Genomic DNA, 21,646 nt, shown 5'->3' on the forward strand with positions numbered 1-21,646 from the left:
AGGTTCACAAGTAAGAGATACTCTCTGGGATACAGATGGGGTGATTCTCAATCGGCCGCATATTGCACATCAATCAGATATATTAAATTAATCATCCACAGAAACTGTGGACAACAGGCCATTTGTCTTGTATACCGGGGACGACCCAGGACATTTGAAAAGAGCTTCGCCGTAGTGGTTACAACCCCGATCCATGATCAACCCTTATAAATGTCCAAGAAATAAAAGGCGCAATAAACATGCTCAGAGTTAAGTCATCAGGAATTTTTTCCGAGATTCAAACAGGCACGGTGTTTATTAAGTGCGTGTTTCCCCCAGCAGCAAGTGAAACAAATGTAAAACCAGTACTCAAAAAAAGAACACTATGCTGGTTATAACGACGTTGACAGGATGATTTATATGGTTGCCGCATACATGTGAATAAGTCTCGAACATTTTGAACCGTTTCCTGAATTTCAATCACTGCACAAGGAAAGAACTGTAATTCTTTACCCGCAAGAAAAGAGCCTCTACTCAGGAGTCACTTCCAACTTTGAGCAGGGACCCAAACTGAAGGATACACATGACCCATGTTTGAAGTTTATTTAAGAGTGAATATTTTAGTAGATCAACATATTTCAATTTTCAAGCTGTATTATCTACAGCTACCTGTGTTCTCTGTAAAACTACACATAGGGTCTTACAAATGGTAAAGATAATTTGCAAAAATAATAATAGCAAAATATACATAGCACAATAATCTTTCATTGAAGTAGTCCTTGCAGTACTGAGAGCAGGACACACAGTAACCTTAAATACAGCACATGGGCTCATTTAGGCAGCAGTGCAAAATAACATTTAAATAAGTCAAACAGTGTGACACTAGACACATATGCCTGCAATTTCATCTGGCCCATCAGGTAAAAACAGTAGAAATCATGGTGCATAACTTAAATATCAGAAAACAATTTAGGCACATACACAAACGCACACATGGGTGTGAGTGCAGGCGGGTGCACACACACACGCATCAGTACTATCAATTCATCCATCCATCCATCCATCCATCCATTCATCGTTTGCCGCTTATCCTGCTCTCAGGGTCGTGGGGGATGCTGGAGCCTATCCCAGTAGGGCGAGAGGCGGGGTACGCCCTGGACTGGTCGCCAGTCAATCGCAGGGTCACATATACAGACAGACAAACAATCATTCACTCACTCATTTGGGGCAATTTTCCCATTTTTTTTCCCAATTAACCTGCTGCATGTTTTTAGTGTGTGGGACAAAACCGGAGAACCCGGAGGAAACCCACACAGACACGGGGAGAACATGCAAACTCCACAACAGAAAGGTCCCCTTGTCGGAGTCGAACCAGGATCCTTCGTGCCGCTCGACATTAGTACTACATCATCAGAAATTGTACACATAAAACAGATTAAACCTTTTGAAAAGGTCCAGGTGTATATGTGTACAGTACCATATTTTGTGAAACACAGTCCCAATCAGACTTGCATTTATGTGAATATTATTGAGTGTCTCTCATGGTCAATCCCAACATTTGCGACATCTCTGCCTGAGATGATGTCCTCCTTCAGATATGTACAGCTGTCATGCTACAAATGGGTCGCAATGTATTCAGGAATGATCTGCTGTGAATAATACCTGATGCACAAGGGCTGAATGAAAATTGAAGTCCAACATCTTCACAAGGACACCCCCTTATTTTGCAATGTTCCCAAATAACTGGCACTTAAAAGGCAACATGCTGCACTTGAAGGCAAATATTCTATATGTACACTGAATACAGAAATAAAAAAAACATGACATCTGTTTCAAAATTTCCCTCCAGGTACAGAACATGTACTTTATATGAAATAAAAACAAAGGACTGCAACAAAAACACGCAACACAATAAAAACAAATATCCTAACTCGCTTTTGTACTTCATGACTCGGGCACGTTTGCCATCTGCTCGGTGGGCAATGTTGCGATCGGTGAAGCTAAATTAATCTCTGTTTCTGTTTCTGAGACTTTGACTGACGAGGTATTTTTCCGTAGTAACGTGAAACATCCCAACATAATCGGCATCCGGTAATGTGTCGTAACCGTCTCTACGCTCCCATTGTCTTTGGATGCCGATGGTAAAAGTCGTTACTTCTTATAGTCAGGCCACTCAGATGTAAACATTTGCAATCGAATCACATATGTCCTTCGATTGCAACTGTATCCCTTTTGTCTCTGTAGGTAAATAGTTTACGTCAGTGCTCCGGTGCCCCTATTTTCTTCATGGTCTATTATCTTTGGCCAGGGAGTGCATCATCCAGTTCACCTTGGTCTTCCAACTCTCTCGCAGAGCTTCGTTGAACTTCACCTTGAAGTTCTTCAGTGCTTCTTCCTCTGATTTACCCAAAGCTAAAGAGTCCTTTTCAAATAAAAAAAAGGAGAAACCTGTCAACATGGCATTTGTGGTCTGCAGGAGGATCAGTATTGTTGTTACATACCTTCAGGTACTGAATATCTTTGCAAGAGCTAAGTTCAGGCAGTCCCGCTGCTTTCATCATAGCGAAGAGGTTGACAAATAGTGTCCCGTTCCTACACAAGATCTTATAAGCCCGCTCACAGTACTCCCTGAACCTAAAATCACAGATGCAAAAATGTTTCATCAGAGGGATGCCTGATGGCTTCAGAAGTTTATTTGAAAATGAAGTACCTTTCAAACTTCTCGCTGTTATTCGTCCGTCCTTGTTGGATCACATGGACGAAATCATAAGTCAAGATGAAAGGGACGCGTTCCCTGTTGATCCCTAGTTTCCGTTTGAAGTTGCCCAGGAAATGCCCAAAGTCAATGTGGAACAGCTGATGAGCAAATGTGACCGTGAGTTCGGCTGAATCCCTGACTGCAATGACATACGCTCCGGACTCCCTAAATGGCAAGTGACCTATATGACTACCATCAAGTGTGCTTCGCTTTAGGACTGCAAAATTTCAGCATTCAAGAATGATAAATCTTATTTTTACCTCTATATAGTGACAACCACTTCAAAATATCACCATATGGGTTGTGCTCGTTGATAGTTTTTCGCCCCCATGTGGTGGATTTTTGTAATGATTTCTTGATGACATGGAAGTACAGCGGCGGTAAATCTCACCTGTCCCGTTTCCCTGATCATAATATTGTCATTGTGACGATCCCCAATGCCCAAGATGTAAGTGGCTACACAGTAGCCGGCGCAAGACAGTGTGAACTCCTCTATCGCTTGGTCAAGTTTGTCTCTGGTGGTGTGAAAAGAGTCAAAAACAGAAAGCAAAGGATTAACGTGCATTGTTCTTATAGTAGACTCAACCCTCTATGATCCGAGTCTGATAGACCGACCACGCTTCTACACGCATGTACACACAGACCGCAGTCACCTCACTGGTATTGCTGATTAATGATTGAACGCCATATCCGTTCACAGTCTAGACACGCAAGTGTTCAATGAGTTCACTGCACTTCTAAAATCTCCGGTCCATTTCGGGCACTGAATTATCTCAAGTTAATTACCCTTCTGTTCTGCCGTGCAGTCAGCTGGGGCTTGTCTTGGCAAAGTGACGCACATGAGCTTATTCATTACACTGAAAGGTGCCCTCTCCCTCCTTTAGAGAGGAGCTTTTAGAGCAGACAAGACCTTCAGACTTGTCTGAAACCAAATGAAAATCTACTCTCTTCCTTAACGTTGCGGTCGGCCTTGCACTTTGTCTCGGTCTGACAGTGACTCCAAATGCTCCACATAAATACCATTTTCAAGTAACCCAATAAATCCCACACAGATTTCTTGGTAAAGTAAAACTTCTACCACAGAGTGACTAACAAGCCCTTGCTCCTTAATGTCAAGAAAAAAACACCAGCATCATTCAGCCACATCTCAAGAAACACCTTCTATGTCAAGCTGATGCCGATACCAATATTTTTTGACATGAAAAATCCTGATAGAGTTGAATTGTTGAACTGATTTCTGAGCTGGCCAAAAACAAAAATGAACAAGTGGATGTTAGACAGATGCATTACACTTACAAATAACATTAAAACACTATTCTTAATACCCACAATATATTGATTTTAGAAAAAGCTAACATGATGGATACTTAGCAGGTACTAATGCTGTTCTAAAAATAATACGTGATCATTTTTCTCCATCCATACAGGAAGGGTTGCCAAACCGAAAGCTTGCCAACATCAGACGCGTTCCCACCCACAAATCAAGGAATGACATGTAAACAGAGACACAGCCCAAGTAGGTGATGATGACAGGATGCGGGTGTGTCGCGCAAAGTCCAGAAGGTACGTTTCGTACGAAATGTAGACATGCTGTAAAGGACAAAGCTTGGACGAGATCTTGGTCTCGGTGTGTAACCGTGAACGCACCCTGTGACGCATTGGCTAATAAAAGCGAGGCGACTGAGTAAAAAGGTGAAATGGGAAGATATGCTGAAAATGCGTGCATCTCAGCAACTGACCGGGCGTATTTTGAGCACCGACGATGTCAGTGCAGTTTGCCTTACTCACTCCGGATTCTTCGATTTGAGCCAGTTGAGCAGGGCGTCCTTGTTAAAGGCAGCAGTCGCAGCGCTGTTACTGCTGTTGCGCTGGATATTGGCGATAGTGTCCGAGTTTTTCACAACTTCAATCAGCCCCATCTTGTTCCCGGTGGACAAACAGGCATAAGGGATCATCCTGCGATCGGAGGTCACGGTCAGCGGTCTCACACTGCCTTAGCTGGAAGAATTAAACAGCAGAGCAACTCCTACCTGAGGTCCAGACCCTCTCTTTTCCATAAAGTCTCCATCAGCCTGATCATCTGGAGGGTTAACATATCTTGTCGAAGATCTGGAAGAAATTTGCAACATCTAATATACCTTCTTTCATCATTCTGGGATTGTTACGAGATAAAAAATATGTTTTCGCTCCGTCACTGTGGTTCTTATTCAAATTGAACTCGTATTTCCGACTAGATACTCATCGCTCATTGCTCTGTTTATTTGTTTTGTCTCTTACCATCTCCATTCTTGAATATAATGCCCACCATGTCTCCTTGAGCCCTGGGGTTTTTATACATCAGCCAGAGCGGCTTCATCTTAGAGTCCATGAATCTGCATTTATCAACACTGTAACAGCAAACACACTAATGATGAGCATATGGTCCTTCTGACAGCGTGACAGAGAGGCAACGCGCTCAAAAAACAGTCGGTCTGCCCGCCATCGAGGATCCACGTCTGTGAAATTTGTCAGACACATCAAATTCACAAAATATTACGTTCGATTCGATGAATGACACCGAATGCCTCCTCGGTTTTACAAAATGACCTGTTTAAAATTGAAATGGCAATAGTTTACCATTGAAGTATTTAGTGCTGTTTAACATTTCACGCCGTTGGGACAAGTTCTTCTCCCTTGATACAGGCTTAAATAGCTGCAGGGCCAAAATGTGCGGTCAATATTTTCATAATTTAATATTGTTAAAAAATGTAATTATTTTGATCTCTCACATCAGGAAGTAATAAGAATAGCGGCTGTAGTCTATTCAGCATAGACTAGTACAGCACTGATATTGTGCTTGTCCAAAAGCTCTCTCTTGTTAAGCTAAAATAAAAAAAAAGTCACATATCTTTCTTATTAGATGTTTTAATTCACATACAGGACTGTCTCAGAAAATTAGAATATTGTGATAAAGTTCTTTGTCTTCTGTAATGCAATTCAAAAAACGACAATTACTTTTTCATGATATTCTAATATTTTGAGATAGGATTTTTGAGTTTTCTTAAGATGTAAGCCATAATCAGCAATATTAAAATGATAAAAGGCTTGCAATATTTCAGTTGATTTTTAATGAATCCAGAATGTATGACATTTTTGTTTTTGTAATTGCATTGATGCGCTAATTTTCTGAGACAGTCCTGTATGAGCTATTCCTGTTTACAAAAGCTTGCTGCATTAGCCTTCATACTCTGTAAAAAAGGGACAAAAGTTACAGAATCGGAAGACCAGAAAGTTTTCAAGCCGTTTAGTTTGATTAGAGATACAAACAAATCCTGACAGGTCGTGTACTAGTTCAGACATAAAAGGTCCATAAATGAATCATTTTGTAGTTTGGCTTGGAACCAAAATGTCCTCATAAAATCTCATTAAGCAGGCAAATATAAAATTTGATAAAAAGAAAAAAAAGATCATCTGTGTGTGTGCGTGTGTGTATCTGACACAAACCAGATCTCAGAGAGCATGACGCTGGGTTCAAGCGGTGACAGCAGGTTGGACAAGGCCTCGAGGTAGGACTCCTGTTTGATGCACAGCTTAAGGTCCTCTGCCGTCAATTTTTGGGAGCCTGACTTTACAAAGTCACTTAAAGCCTTCATTTTCCCCAGAGCCTCATTCTGTGAGAGAGACGAGACCAAATTTACAGCGGAGAAAAAAATAAAAATAAAAACACGTAGCGTATTTTATAATCATCTTCTACCTGTTTGGTTAAGAGCTTGATGTGATGGATGCTCCCCCTGCAGTACGCTTCAAGAATCAGGCCAAATCGTAGACTCACAGATGGCACGTGGATCTCTGACCTAACACGAAAGCAATTACTCCAGTCACACGAGTTGTTCGAAATCTAGTATTTTCCTGTTGGACGGATTCTGACCTGAGATGCCAAAACAGGAAGTGTCCGATCCTCCTATTGCATAGAGCCCTCTCTAGCAGGAAGGTTGTGAGGTCACAATCTAGATAAGACTCATACTTCAGGACCTGGACCAGCTGGATTAAATACTGTAGCAATTCATTATCACTGCATGCAGAAAAACAACGGAACACAGGATATTTATGGGTTTGAAATTAGAAATGTAAAACAGCAGATTCCACATGACATGTTTACCTGAGATTCCTGAGGCACCTGACCGTGAATGATCGGACCGCCGGGTCCGGAAAACTGTAGTCTAAGAGCTCCAAGGCGTGTATGGCAGGTAGATCTGGCCAGTTACTCAGTAACCTCACCATCTACAGAGTGAAAATTAATATTTTTAATGAAACTCAATCCGATTTTTAAATTTTCAATGATGAATTTTTCGTGACTTTTAATAACTGATTTTCGTGGAATTGTTTTCGGACGGTTTACAGGTATTTGTGTGTAATATTAAACCTATTTCGAAGAGGCTTGTTCTGTGCGGAATCTTGCATATAACATTTAGTAATGCGTTTTTAGTGATGCGCACGTAGGCGGCATCGCTAAAACCTGCATCTTCCACTGCATTATTTAGCAGAAAATATGACAAATATTTTAACGGTCCAGTTTTTGTCTTATTCCCTTGAGATCATTATTGGCCGGGACCCCTTGGAGCACAGCTGAAGCTACACATGCAACCTTGTATTCGCAATAACAGTAACTCAATATTTCTCTCTATTCCGCTGAGATTTTCCCATTTGTTATGTGGGAGTGATGAACTTTCAGAGACCCGCGAAAGAAAAGAAAAGCAGCTCGAGTCGTCGGCTTTATCCTGGCAGTACAACGCTGTCTGTTTCTACCTGGTGTACATCCTCGTGCTTATTCCACTTGGTGATGAGGAGCAGCTTGGACAGGCTTTCCGGGTAACGGTCTCGGACCACAGCTCGGAGCTTCCACAGGAGCTCCTTCTCATCCTCGAAAAACTCGGTGTAGTTTTTGTTGTCCATTATTTCTTTCAGCTTCATGTGCTGCCGAGAGAGGGATGACTCAATGACGCCTTTATAACAAGGGAAACTGTTGCTTGTGTGACTCATAAAAAGATCACGTTTTTTTTAAACCTCTTCTTTAGTTGCAAAAGTCGCATCGCCATTTTTCTCCACATCGTTTATCTGGAAGGAGATAAGATTGGATTTACTGCATGGCATGTGGCGTAGCTCAAAGTATGTGGAGATCAGTACCTTATCCAGTGCCGGGTAATACAGAGGATGTGGTCTGATGTTGGGGAAGCGGATGAGGAGTCCAGCTGCGCTGTCAACATTGGGGTTCTTCTCCACCGTTCCCATCGGATTCAGCAGTTCGCTCTTGTCATCTGCGGCAACACGTGGCTTAGTCAAATGCTTTTGCAATATGGACATATTTTCAACCTCATATTCAACCTTTTCTAAAAAGTGACAGCACAAGACCAAAAGCGATAATCCAAACAACCGCACAAAAATATCAAGTTTACTTGCATCCATTGGCGCATCTGTATGTAGTATGTGTCCAAAAAGTGCTGGGCTACAGTACGTTTGTTTTTTTTACAGTGCCGCGTGCCGTCATTCACTGCGCTTGTGTTGCGGAGAACTCAATTTCGGAAGGAAACGTGACAGTACCTGGAACAGAAGGCCATGTTGACAAAAGAACCTCCCCGGTTTTCAGCTGGTCCTTGTAGTCGAATACCATATGGTTCACCCAGGCGATTGGACAATCCTGAAGAAACACAAAGAAAAGGTTGATTATTCTTTGAGTATTAAAACATCCATCTGTCCGTCTTCTACCGCTTATCCTGCACTCAGGGTGGCGGGGGTGCTGCAGCCTATCCTAGCTACCGCCAATTGATCGCAGGGCCAAATGTTGAATCAATAAACCATTCAGTCGCTCATTCACGCATTGTATACAGTAATCCAGAAAATCTCACTGTATGATTTTTAAGTAATTCATTTGCATTTCATTGCATGGCATAAGTATTTGATACATCAGAAAAACAGAACTTTGGTACAGAAATCTTTGTTGGCAATTACAGAGATCAGACATTTCCCGTGCCCCTCCGTGAGCTGCCACCTTAGAGTGGCGGAGGGGTTTTGCCCGAAGGAACGACATGGGTGCCTCTTCCCCAGGGCTCACCACCCACAGGAGGGGACAAGGAGGTCAGGTGCAGTTTGAACATTTCCTGTAGTTATTGACCAGGTTTGCACACACTCCTCCCATACAGATCTTCTCCAGATCCTTCAGGTTTCGGGGCAGTCGTCGGGATATATGGACTTTCAGCACCCACCAAAGATTTTCTATTGGGTTCAGGTCTGGAGACTGGCAAGGTCACTCCAAGACCTTCAGATGCTCCTTAAGGAGCCACTCCTTCGTTGGCCCGGCCGTGTGTTTCGGGTCGTCGTCATGCCGGAAGACCCGGCCGCGACCCATCTTCAAGTCTCTCAGGGAAGAAGGTTGTTGGCCAAGATGTTGCGATACACGGCCCCATCCATCCTCCCCTCAATAAGGTGCAGTCGTCCCGTACCCTTTGCAGAAAAGCATCCCGAAAGACTGATGTGACCACGTGACCTTCTTCCATTCCTCCTGTGGACTGTCCAGATGGTCACTGGGAAACTTCAGACGGGCCTGGACACGTGGTGGCTTACGCAGAGGAACTTGCGTGCGCTGCTGGATTTTAACCCATGACGACGTACTGTGTTACTAATGGTTTTCTTTGAGGCTGTGGTCCCAGATCTCTTTAGGTCATAGACCAGGTCCAGCCCTCACCTTCTAGTTCTGGCCCTCACCTTCCTCATATGCCCTGCAAGGTGAGATCTTGTATGGAAGCCCAGATCGAGGGAGATTGACCGTCATCTTGAACGTCTTCCATTTTCTAATAACAGTTATTGCCTTCTCAACAAGCTGCTTGCCTATTGTCCCGTAGCCCAGTGGTCTCCAACCTTTTATCACTGTGGACCAGCTTAGCGCTTGACAATTTTACCGCGGAGCTGGGGGCGCGGTGCACGGAGATTGTTTATATAGCAACTATAATAATAAACGTGAATCCACTGCGTGGATCAACCTTTTTCCCCTTGGAAAAGAAACTTTCCGTTTTTGACTCATTTTGCTAGCTCGCGGGTTACATTTTTGGCGCTCAAGTGACCGAGATGTAACCGAGAGATTACGGATTTTTCCAAAAAAAGATTTTAAGACTCAGATGATAAATCCAACGGAAATAATTGATTATTTCATGTGCGGTCCGGTACCAATTGATCCACGGACCGGTACCGGTTGGGGACCAATGCTGTAGCGCGTCGCAACCTTACATAGGCCTACAATTTTATCCCTGATTTCCTTTCAGAGCTCTCTGGTCTTGGCCATTGTGGAGAGGTTGGAGTTTGTCAGTTTGTGTGTGGACAGGTGTCTTTTATACAGGTAAGGAGTTCAAACTGGTGCAGTTAATACAGGTAATGAGCGAAGAACAAGAAGGGCTTCTTAAAGAAGAACTAATAGGTCTGTGAGAGCTGCAATTCTTACTGGTTGGTAGGTGATCAAATACTTATGTGATACAATAAAAAGCAAATGAATGACTAATAAATCATACGATGTGATTTTCTGGAAGTTTTTTTTAGATTCCGTCACTCACATTTGAAGACTACCTATGATAAAAATGACAAACTTCTGCATGCTTTTTAAGTGGGAAAAGCTGAAAAATCAGCAGTGTATCAAATATTTGTCCTCCCACTGTAGAGACGTACAACCATTCACTCCCTCATTAACACGTCATATAGAAACATACCCTGATATATCGGTATGTTCGATTCCACCTTTATTGCGTTCTTTGTTCCAGAGAGAAAGTAGCAGCTATGCCTTTCGTTCTTGTTCCACATTTGTTTTGTCTGTTCCGGGGTAAGAACGGAAATTGGGAAAAAGACTCCCCCTTCGGCGCGGAAAACGCTACAGGCTGAAACTCTCTGAGGTTAATCCACTTGGGAGTTTTCCGTTTTATCCTGAGGGACAGACAGTGTGAGATCTTTGAATAGTGGCTGTGTTTTGAAACTCTTAAACTGTCGTTTTATTGTTGACTTACAGCCACGGCAGATTTCACTGTAAATGTTATGTTCTTAAATTGTACTGTCACTTCTGAAAGAAGGTTTTAAGGACATGTGCTGCTGACCTCAGGGCCAGAGGTCACCCTTATTTAAGAAATCCCGATCGCGTGAGTTTTTGACTAAAGTTAATAAAATACACCCATTCACTCACATGTTGGGCAATTTCTTCTGTGTGTTTTTAGACTGCGACAGGAAGCCAGGAAAAACCCACACAAACATGGGGGAGAACATGCAGACTCCGCACAGAAAGCCCACCTCCACGTCAGAATCGAACCAGTGACCTTCTCGCTGAGACAGAAGCGTCCTTACCGCTATACCGCCATGATGCTCGCTTTTCATCAACATGCTGAAGTTTCAGTACAACACTGCAGCACGCTCTTGTTAAATATAAAACTTTAGGGTTTCGGGAAATGAAATGATCTTAAATAAAAAAAAAAAAAAGATTAATTTAAAACACATGCACTGACTGGAAATGAGATCCGTGCAGCCAGCGCCGAAGATATTTTCCATGTAATATCCTCAAATTAAACAGCATAAATGCGCCAAAATAAAAAAAGAGAGCCGGCAGACTTATACGAGCGGACGATAGCTCAACTTCCCCTAGTCTTCCTGGCATGCGGCTGCAGGACTTCTCTTCCAAGTAGAAGAAGAGAGAAGTAACTAAGAAAGAAGAAGTGGCCTGGTTGCCTGTAAATACACCTGGGTGTTGTGTTTCAAAGGTCCAGAACAGTAGATATCGACTGCCGTTACAGTGAAAGTGTACAAAATAGTAGCATTAGCGGTAGTAGTCGAATGTAAATATGCTGAATTAATCAGAAAATAAACATTTTTAATTCAAGACCAGAGACTAAATGTCTTCCTATTTGTAAATAGCTGAACGTATTTTTTTTTTTTAAGCTCCTCAGGGCCCCACCCAATTACACTTTTTAATATTGTTTCACATTCTAGTGCATTAATTGATCGACGCTCCGTCCGTATTCAATTTGTAACCATTCATAAGATAGAAATGGCTTCCGTTTTTTGAAAACATTGTATTACATTACACACGTTTCTGTTGCGATGGTAATTATTCCATGACAGACAAAGTGAATGTAATTCAATTATATTAATCAAAATATAAATCAGACGCCTCCTCTGACAGTCAATACGGTTGATTGATTAATTTTGGATGAGCTCTCTGGTCAATTCTTCGGCATATTGTTCTGCTGAAATGCGAGGAATCCATTCTGACAGTTCAAGTAACTCGGGAAAATGAGTACGATTCAATTTGTGGCCCGGTTTGTGGACCAATTTAATCAAAACATTGCACAGCTTAGCGCCCTTTTTGTCTTAAAGTGGGTCCAGTGAGGACAAAGACGTGTCATTGGGCATCTTGCTTACAATACCAATGTCATATAAATTGACTTTTTGTTTGTTATTAGGCTTGTAGTGAATAAAACATAGTTTTTTGTTGTTTATAAAAAGTGCGGCTGGAACTCAAATGGGAATATCCCAATGATCAGGGGAAGATTCGATAATTTTAAGATATAAAAATATCTATATTTCGATACCCAGGACTCAATTCTGGCTGGTTTGTGGCTATTTCTTGCCAATTATTTTCAAGTATTTTCTTTTTGTTTATGCTAATTTTTTGCAGAGTCTCCAGCACTGTTCCACTAATGTTGTGAGATGGTCATTTCCCAATTCCCCACAGACATTTTTCCAGTTTGCAAGACGAGAAGTGGTTGGCAAATAGTTCATGTTTTTCAAATAACTTGTTCGATTTTGACAAAGATATTCACAACCTTTTTTTTTTAATTCTTTTTTAAATACTGCATATTGTATCCAAGCGCACAACATGCATTGCCTGCTCCTGTAAAAAAGTCCGCCCCCCCGTTCTTGGTAAGAGAGTTCTGGGTGAGGATGCTGATACGAGGGGCAACGAAGAAAATTAATTTTAGAATTCCTTGAAAATGCTCGCCAATTCCTTCCTTCCTTCCTCGGCCTGATGCTCGGATAAAAGCGCTGAGAAAAATGAAACGTTAACCACAGCCCTGCTGCTTATGGTGCTTGCACAACCAGATGCAGCAGCAGCAGCAGCAGCAGCAGCAGTAGCACAACACACCACACACACACACACACACACACACCCTGCACACACACTGACTCCACAGAGAGGAAGCAGATCTGTTTGTGTTTGCTAACAAGTTCACACCCACCAGCCCTCACACTCATCGCCTCTGCTCAATCACAAGTCGACAACAAAAATTAAAAAGAACTCACCGCTTTCTTATTCTTCTTTTTGGTGCCACGTGGCTTCTTGGTTTTTTCAAACACGGCGTAGAGGGCAAAGCACAGGCGGCTCATGCGAGGCAGGTCGGACACGTTGATATCGAACTCCAACTTTTGATCCCACAGTGGCTCGGAGCTCACCGCCACCTCGGAGCTTGTCACCACCTTGCAGAGCAGCTCGCTGCCGTGGAACAGGCCGGCTTGCACGACCAGCTGGGGGGGGGGAAGGGACACACAAATACACACTAGTGTGATGAGAGAAGCTTTGGAAGTTGAAGAGATTTGCGAGTGACTTTGTCTGTGAAATATTTACACAGAACACACAGATGATTAAGAGTTTCCTGTTTCACTGTGACTCAGAGGATTTGTCAGAATTGAACTCCTTTATTTGCCCAATGCGCAGCAAACACAGGAATTTTGTCTTGGTGCAACAGCGCCATATGACAGAAAGTTTAAAAATGAGAAAAATGAAGTTAGTCTAGCAATAAAAAAAACACACACACAAACAAGTGCTTTTGAGAATATATACAATTTCAAGTAGGGTGTATACACGATGACAAATCGTCTCTGGGAATGGTGGGGTACTTGTTGAGGGGGGAGATGGCCTGAGGGAAAATATAACCGTTTCAAATGTCTGATGGTTTTGGTCCTGATGGACCTGAACTTGTGGCCTGGTGGCAGCTACGACCCCCCCCCCCCCCCCCCCCCCACACACACACACACACACACACCCCACACTCCCTCATGCAGAGCACTCAGGGCTCCCGTCCGTGGCCCGCGAGACAACTGTCTTTTTCGCACGATGCGTTTTTTTAATGGAAGCAGGTCGCTTTTCCTTTTAGTCCATCAAAAATAATAAACAATCGCGTGGGGGGGTTGAGGGGGTTCCAAATCCAATAAGACCAATAATGCCCTGTCCTTTGGAAAAAAAAAATCAAGATAGGCCCGATCATTGTTTACAAAATACGAGTGGCTATTCTCCCCCCGGGGTGTGTTTTCGAGCATCTGCCTGCCAACTAGAGACATGATTATGTGACTGAACGAATTTACCATGAGTCATGATGTGCTCCGAGGCCGGAAGTGCAATTACACATAACAAATCATCTAAACAGTAACACGGCCAGTTAAAAAACTGAATCACAACGGCGGACATTAACACGATCTCCGATTTTGTCGGATGCAAAAATGTGAAATGGTGAAAGTGCTGCGTTTACTGAGGATCTCCGTGTGTTTGTTTCTGCGCGCTTATTCACCGATCAAATTCTTGGTGTGAACCAACACGGTCCGTGTTCTATTCAGCGCCTCCAGAAAACAAACAAAAAAAAGTGCATCGGGGGCTGAAGAGGGACAAGCAGCACAAGCCTTTTTAGAATCTAGGACTCAGAACGAGCCAAAAAACCAGATAGGCCTTTCACACTTCCTGTTTTGAAGCTTTAACCAACCGCCATAATGAATTATGGGAAACGTGTGGTTTGACACCATGTGACCCTTCCCCAACCCCCCCTTGTCATTTGCATGCCAAACATACTACTCCTACAACTGAAATTGAAATATCGGTAAACAAGAGAATGCCACTTTTCATTGAGCGGTAAAAAAAAAATAGAAAAAAAAAAAAAAAACTCCTGCAAAAACCGCACCGACCTTCATTCCTTCGTCGGCGTTGACTCGGCTCCCCTGCAGCAGGTGAATGTAGAAGAGCTCATTGATGGACCACAGAGAGGAGGTGTTCAGCTGCATGATGGAGTTAAAGGAGAGAAGGTGAATCTTTCCCCCATCTGCACTCAAAACACTCATACATTTGAACTCATCCACCTGTTGCTACAGTTTCCTGTCTGCCAGTCGGTCAACTCTTCCAGGAGATGAAAGCGAAGCGAACCGAGAGAAATAACTTCTGCTTTGGGATTAAAAATATCTGTTTGTTTTTTTTTCCGAACTGGCATTTTTTTTTTTTCTTTCCTTTCCCTATTCTGCCGAAATTGTTTCAAGTTTCGCGCTCCTTTTTTTTTTCTGGCAAGCGTCAATTATCCACGCGGCGGCACGGGCCGAGCGAAGCGATCCAAAGTCCGCGGCCCGATTACGGAACAAATGACGGAGCGACAGAGGATGGAGAGGGTGAGCGGAGGAGGAAAGAAAGAATGCGGTTCTGTTAATGAAAGACGAACGAGCATCCGCTGACCTCTTACCTTCTTCAGGGGCAGTGGAGGAGGTCTGGACAGGGAGTGACTCTTGCGTACCTGACTGCACATCTTGCCCTGGTCCTCCTGATATTTTCTGATGGTGGAGTGGTGCACCATGGTTAAATGTGGGTTTTGGCCATTTCTCAGACATGAGAAAATGTACTGGAGGGGGTGAAGACAAACATACAAATGAAGAGGACGGAAGAAGGGATTGTTTTCATTTTACTGATACGGCTATCAGCCAGGGTTCACCCTCAGATATTTCCCAGAGAGCGCCGGTCAACTCCTGGACGCTGTTCATTTTGCCGTAGGTTAATGCAGCCAAAATCTTATTACGGGGTGGATGGATGCGGTTCCTTTCCGCAGTGCTGTGAGACTGATATGAGTCACTCCCCCCCCCACTTCCCCCCTGCAGGTAGTTGTGAGTTTCAAAATCAACAGCGGAGTCTCCGGCGACTAAAAGCATTTTGAGTCACCTCGCTCCTGATGTGACAGTTAGAAAGGACGGCTCACAGGACGAGTCTCTGAGGTTCATTCCAGGTGAGGAAGGAGGGCTTCCAAATGTTTAATGCCTTCATTTACGGCATGAAAAAAATGGGTTGTAATGAAAGGGAACAGGATCGGTTATGCTGTCATGTAAATATTTCGCAATTTGACCGCGCAATAATTCAGGAGGGCGGGGACTGTTTGTCACTTCGCCTACTCCCAAAATCGACACTTCAAAGAAAGGAAACAAAAAAAACAAAAAACATGCATTTTGAACTGGTGAGGTGAACCCCAACTTCAACCGATCATTATCAAGAACACAGGCCACCAAAAACAGGTAACTATATTAGATTTCTTGAAGATAATGTTTTATGGCCACCTTAAACCGCATTGTTTAGCTTTTGCAGGTTTTTTATCGGCCTATTAGAAGCTCCAACGGGATTCAGAGACGCGACAACTAACCTTGAATTGGCACAGGGGGTGTCTGCCGTAGATGAACTCCCACCTGCCATTGACCTGTAAGGTGTAGTCCTCGGGTTCTTGTCGCGCCGAGCGAAAGACGGTAGCCTTCTTCTTTAAGGCGCTCTTTATCAGGGCCACCGGCATGTCCTGGGGGTCCTGCTGCAGCATGAAGCTCTCCTGTAGACGTCCCGGTTCCGATGAATACACGGGACGTGTTAAAAACAAAAAACAAACCAAAAAAATTCAACATCGAAGCCTCTCTGGCTGAGGGCGTTTCGCGGGTTCGGGGGGTTTAGTTTGTTGAAACCAGCCTTGGCAAAGTGTTGATCCAGTCAAGGCGTGTGCGTTCGCTAATCTTAATCACCGACTTTAAATACCATCCGTAAACCAACTCACGTCGGAAGACTCGAACTTGACGTTGACGAAGATCTTCTTGGCGTTTCTCGGCGTGAAGCTCCTGCACAGCGGCGGAGAACAGCACGGCTCAAGGTCGCACGGGAAACTGTACTCCATCCACCGTTGCCATGGCAAACACTGACGCTGCAGTGCTGTTTCTTCACAAAATGTACGCATCTTGTTTCGAAACTCGTTCACCTCGTGGTTCTTCTGGGCCTCGAAGTCGTTCAGACCTTAAAAAAAACGAACCAATTGAAAGATCGCGAAAAACCGAAAGAGACGATTCAGGTTTTGCACTTTTCTCAAATATTAGCATTTCAGCCAAACTTGGTTCATTGCATATTTTCGGATAAAGCTGCCATACTTGGCGGTTCTTATCCCTAAATGCTAACAGCTGGGTGCTATTTTGACTAAGATTTTTTTCTTATCTCCTAACTAGTTTGCATCTGGATAAAATCCGGGAATCGTATCGACATATCGGCCAAGTCTTCGAGCAAAACCGATAAAGAAACGCTCCTCAGCCGCACGACGTTGCGCGACCGAGGACGTCGCTGACCTTTGCCGATCAACAGGCTGATTTGCGTGTTGGTGATTTTAACGGTGCGGTCGCCTTCCCTCGCCACCAGCCTCAGAACGCACATGAAGGGCTGCACGTCGCTCAGGCGCCGGGACTCTTCCTCCAGGTCGACACTCTCCGCATTCTGGTTGATGCAGGTGAAGACGTACAAGTCGGGATGACCCAGCTCGCTGAACATGGCCTCGCCTCTGGCATTTTTCCAAACCAACTGAAACCAGAGACGGATATTTATAAGATTCAGTCACGTGAAAGAACAATTTATAGGATTATGAAAAAATATAATTAGCACTACAGGCTACTCGGCCACTATCTTGGACTATCTCAAGACCAAACATAATTTCCACCACATGCATCATATAATGAATCAACTTTTGACCTGGAAAGTTAAAGGCAAAAAATAAAAAAAAATAAAAAATCCATGTGAATTACCCAAACCGGAGTGGAGGTTTAATCTCTTAATCATCCCAACAGTTTCCAAGAGTATCATTACTTAACACGTCTAAATCAAATGGCCTGAAGTGGCAGAACTGTTGGCATAGAAACGGGCACATTCAGATCTCTTACAGCAGATCTGTCTCAGCAGTGAGTCGGCTGCAGACGGCAAGGAGGAGAGGAGAGGAGAGGAGAGGAGAGGAGAGGAGAGGAGAGGTTCCTAGTCTGGGATGAGTCAAGGGCACCGACAAAAAGAATGTCTGCGTTGCTAACTATGCAGTTATTACATGTGAGTGATATGGAAAATGAATAGGGAGAGACAAACAGAGAGAGGAATATTGATAGATATCTGCCATTGGAAAAACACACACACACGTCACCCGGCACGATGAGGAGGTTAAATAATGTAAAATAAAACTTGATACTTGATCTGAAAGGGAAAATGTCTCGCTCTCATTATATTGCCTGACAATTTTAGGGCCGTCTTTTTCTTTACGGGGAGTTTACGGCTAATGTATTTGATAAGAAAAAGCCAGGATTTGGGGGTCGCATATCGAGAGATACAAATCTAGCCGTGCTGTGACGAGATTACACAGCGGTAAATATTGAATCACGAACAAAAACAGCGGACGTACCCTCTTGATATTCTTTATGGTGTCGTTGCGAGACACCGGGAAATTGAGGAAGATCCCATTCGGCAGCAGGAAGTCCATCATGATCTCCTGGTCCCCCTCCCTCTCCCAGTCCTCCTGCATCCCATACTTCCCCGGGGGCATGGTGACAGCCTCTCATTTACCGTCAGCTCCTGCTGCTGCACACCGGAAGGCACCGGCCGGATGTCCACACAGGGCCAACACAGACAGGGTTAATACATACTCGATTAACACGTGCGTACATGCGGGGGCCTTATGACTTTACCCTCCGTTCATAAATGAGTAAAAAGCGAAATGTGAATGAATGAATTTTGCTCTCACGCACACAAATGCGTTTAAATACAATATCATCCATCTGCTCGTTCTAATCCTTAACTGAGGCGAATAGATTACACTTTGAGCTTTGCCATTCCGCCACCCGATGATAAATTACATTTCGATACCTTTCGGTGAACAGAAATAGACTGGTTTGCAGCAAGAAATGCTTTTAATTCTCAGGGTCAAATAAGGTGAACCCCCACCCACCCGCCCTCCCCCAGAGACACTTAGGGAATTAAGAAAATACACATCATTCGGAAATTGGATGGGCTTACTTCTGGGAAATCAGTAAGAATGTGAGTAAGGACATGTTTTTTTTGGTCGGTGGGTGATGGGGTACATTCAAATCGTTTGCTACAAAGTAATTCTACACTATTGATTTTGGTAAGAGGAAACTTGTGCTGCGTTCACTGTGCCTTCAGATATGGAGTCATCCTGTGTGTGTGCGTAACGGCGCGGCGGATGATTCACGGCGTCAACGAGGGGGGCCAAAAACGGTGAAATCAAACACGACAAGGCGAAACGGACTCATAGTCGGATGTAAAATAGCCGACGGTGACAAACTTAAGTGATGATTAAAAATCCTGCCGACCTGTCCGCGGAGCCGCGCTCGTCCTCGCTCCTCCTCACAAGCCGCTCATCTCTCGCCGGCGTCCGGGAAGGGAAGATGGAGGCTGGGGCATCACGGTGACATCGTGGATCCGTGGAGTCTCCGCGGTGTGTATCCGTCTCGGGGCCAGGCGGTGACCGGCGGGGACACCGGGAGCAGCTGAACCGTCCCCCGTCCCCCCCCACCCCCCGCCTCGCCTGCGTCAGTCGAGTGCGCGGATGTCGCACTTCGAGCTCCCCAGCTGCTCCGCGGCCAAGGGACCGTCTGACAAAAGTGGGACTTCGCTCCAAAGTGAAAGTCAACTCCCGCCCTTCGCCACGCACAGCGCCGGCCAGGGATACGCGCGTCACCGCCCCCCTCCTGATTACTCATTCACTTAAAACTGAAATATCAAACTAAATAACAACTACGACAATCATCATCATCATCATCATGTTAATAATATAATAATAATAAAAATCAGCATCAATCATCATGATAACCATCACCGTAACAACAATAACAACAATAACAACAATAATAATCAGCATCATAACCATCATCATCATAACAAGAACAATAATAATAACAATCATCATCATCATATTGATAATAATAATAATCATCCGCATCATAACCATTATAATTACAGCAACAACAATAATAATAATCATCATCATCACAACAACAACAACAACAACAACAACAACAACAACAACAACAATAATAATAATAATCAGCATCATAACCCTCATCATCACCACAACAACAACAATAATAATAATGATAATAATAATCAGCATCATAACATCTTCATCACAACAACAATAATAGTAATCAGCATAATAACCATTATCATCACAACAACAACAACAATAATAATAATAATAATAATAATCAGGAGCATCATAACCATCGTCATCACAAAAACAACAATGATAATGATAATAATCAGCATCATAACCATCATCATCACAACAACAACAACAACAACAACAACAACAACAACAACAACAATAATCAGCATCATAACCATCATCATCCCAACAACAACAATAATAATAATAATCAGCATTGTAACCATTATCATCACAACAACAACAACAGCAACAATTATAATAAAGATTAAGTAATATCCATTTTATTTGAAGGCACCTTTCCTGACATCCAAGGACACTGTAATAATTTAATTGTTTTTCTGAAATGCAATCACAATAAGGGCTATTCTATTCTAAAGGAATAGAATGGATGGTGCCTTAAACCGATTTCAATTATCTTGTAGCAGAAAGTAGACAGTGCAGTTGAGGTTGTGGGCACATATTATGTTGACAAAAAAACAGTAATCTATAATATCATGCCAAAATGTAAACAATATAAACACTTTTGGGAAAAGATGGGAAACTAGCAGTAGACAATTGCTTATAGCAACAACGTGTATGGTTGAAACGGGTGTATAAATGAATGAATGCAAGTCAGTTGAGGGCGGAGCTGAGTGTTAAAAGAGCCCAACTGGAAGGAGGGACTTGCAAAATATCTCCTTAAAACACTTAGGTTGAGGGAGCTGCTCGTTGCTGCAATGCAATTCTGCATGGGATGGGAGACATTGTCCATTGGAGCCAGCAGCTGGAAATAGGACTCCCCAGAAGAGACCTGGCCTTCTTCAACAGTTTGTCAAATCTCATCCCTGATACTATAAATGAAATTGGTACAATTGTACTTTTTCCCACCATTATAAACTTTTTTTGGTAAACAAAGTTGGCATGTATGCAAAAAAGTGTTGAACTAAATAAAAACAGCTATACATAATAAAATACAGCTACAACTAAAAGAAGTGATCACAGGGGATTAAGAGCTACTGCAAAAAAAATACAATTTTCCTAAAACAGAATTTTAGGAAAAAATTGTGCTATAAAACTCTAACAAGAGATTTTGAGTCCCATAAAAATAAAAAAATAAAAAACAACCTGAACATTTCTTAGACAATTTTATGGACCCACAGGGTGACCGCAAATTTCCTTTTCTTCACACGTCTTGTGAAAAAGAGTGGCTTCTGCATGAATGATCTTGTCAATGTAAAGCCGTTTATATGATGCAACGCTTCAGATTACAAGACCATCAGGTTTTAAATAAACAGCAATTGTAATAGTTAGCATCCAATAACAAAATAAAACAAAATTAAAATGACAGGAGTTCTTTAGAAGTATTTTGTCGAGGTTACTTTGGGGGTCTTTTACTGCTAGTTTGAGGTAATTTGAAGAGGAGCTCACTTTAAGGTGGTGGGGAATCGGAATAAAGAATCATATATATCATAAAGATAATCACGGGATGAATCTCAGATTGGTTTTCGAAATCTGGTAAAACAAGAGTAAAACATTTAGTTTGCAAAAAAAGGAGAAAAAATGATTTGTTCCGAGTAAAAATACTTTGTCCTTTGTGCTTTTTTCCAGCCCGAGAATAGATGCGGCCGTTGGTCTTGACATCTGGGAGTTTTCTCGTAATGTCAAC

The 21,646-nt window shown here is 43.0% G+C and overlaps 1 protein-coding gene across 2 annotated transcripts; it reads right to left on the minus strand.

The window, feature by feature from the left end:
* Positions 1–275: 275 nt before the first annotated feature.
* On the minus strand, positions 276–19,379 carry pik3cd (phosphatidylinositol-4,5-bisphosphate 3-kinase, catalytic subunit delta). Of its 2 annotated transcripts, XM_086141760.1 has the most exons (23): positions 19,145–19,379; positions 18,217–18,392; positions 17,129–17,357; positions 16,573–16,805; positions 16,177–16,353; positions 15,235–15,390; positions 14,693–14,782; positions 13,043–13,264; positions 8,315–8,411; positions 7,901–8,031; positions 7,781–7,831; positions 7,523–7,690; positions 6,876–6,997; positions 6,645–6,788; positions 6,471–6,570; positions 6,221–6,387; positions 5,015–5,124; positions 4,768–4,846; positions 4,526–4,693; positions 3,129–3,252; positions 2,690–2,835; positions 2,481–2,613; positions 276–2,401 (listed from the first exon to the last, which is right to left on the minus strand). In XM_086141760.1, exons 2-23 carry the CDS (start codon positions 18,355–18,357, stop codon positions 2,264–2,266), a joined length of 3,126 nt encoding a protein of 1,041 aa, XP_085997886.1. In that variant the 5' UTR covers positions 18,358–18,392; positions 19,145–19,379; the 3' UTR covers positions 276–2,263. The 2 variants fall into 2 exon arrangements, with proteins under 2 accessions (XP_085997886.1, XP_085997887.1); XM_086141761.1 differs by lacking the exon at positions 18,217–18,392 and having other exon boundaries at positions 19,145–19,311.
* Positions 19,380–21,646: the final 2,267 nt, after the last annotated feature.

Source organism: Fistularia commersonii, chromosome 34, assembly GCF_037954325.1.
Source record: "Fistularia commersonii isolate RoL2024-O1a breed Wild chromosome 34, RoL_Fcom_v1.0, whole genome shotgun sequence".
Taxonomy (NCBI): domain Eukaryota; kingdom Metazoa; phylum Chordata; class Actinopteri; order Syngnathiformes; family Fistulariidae; genus Fistularia; species Fistularia commersonii.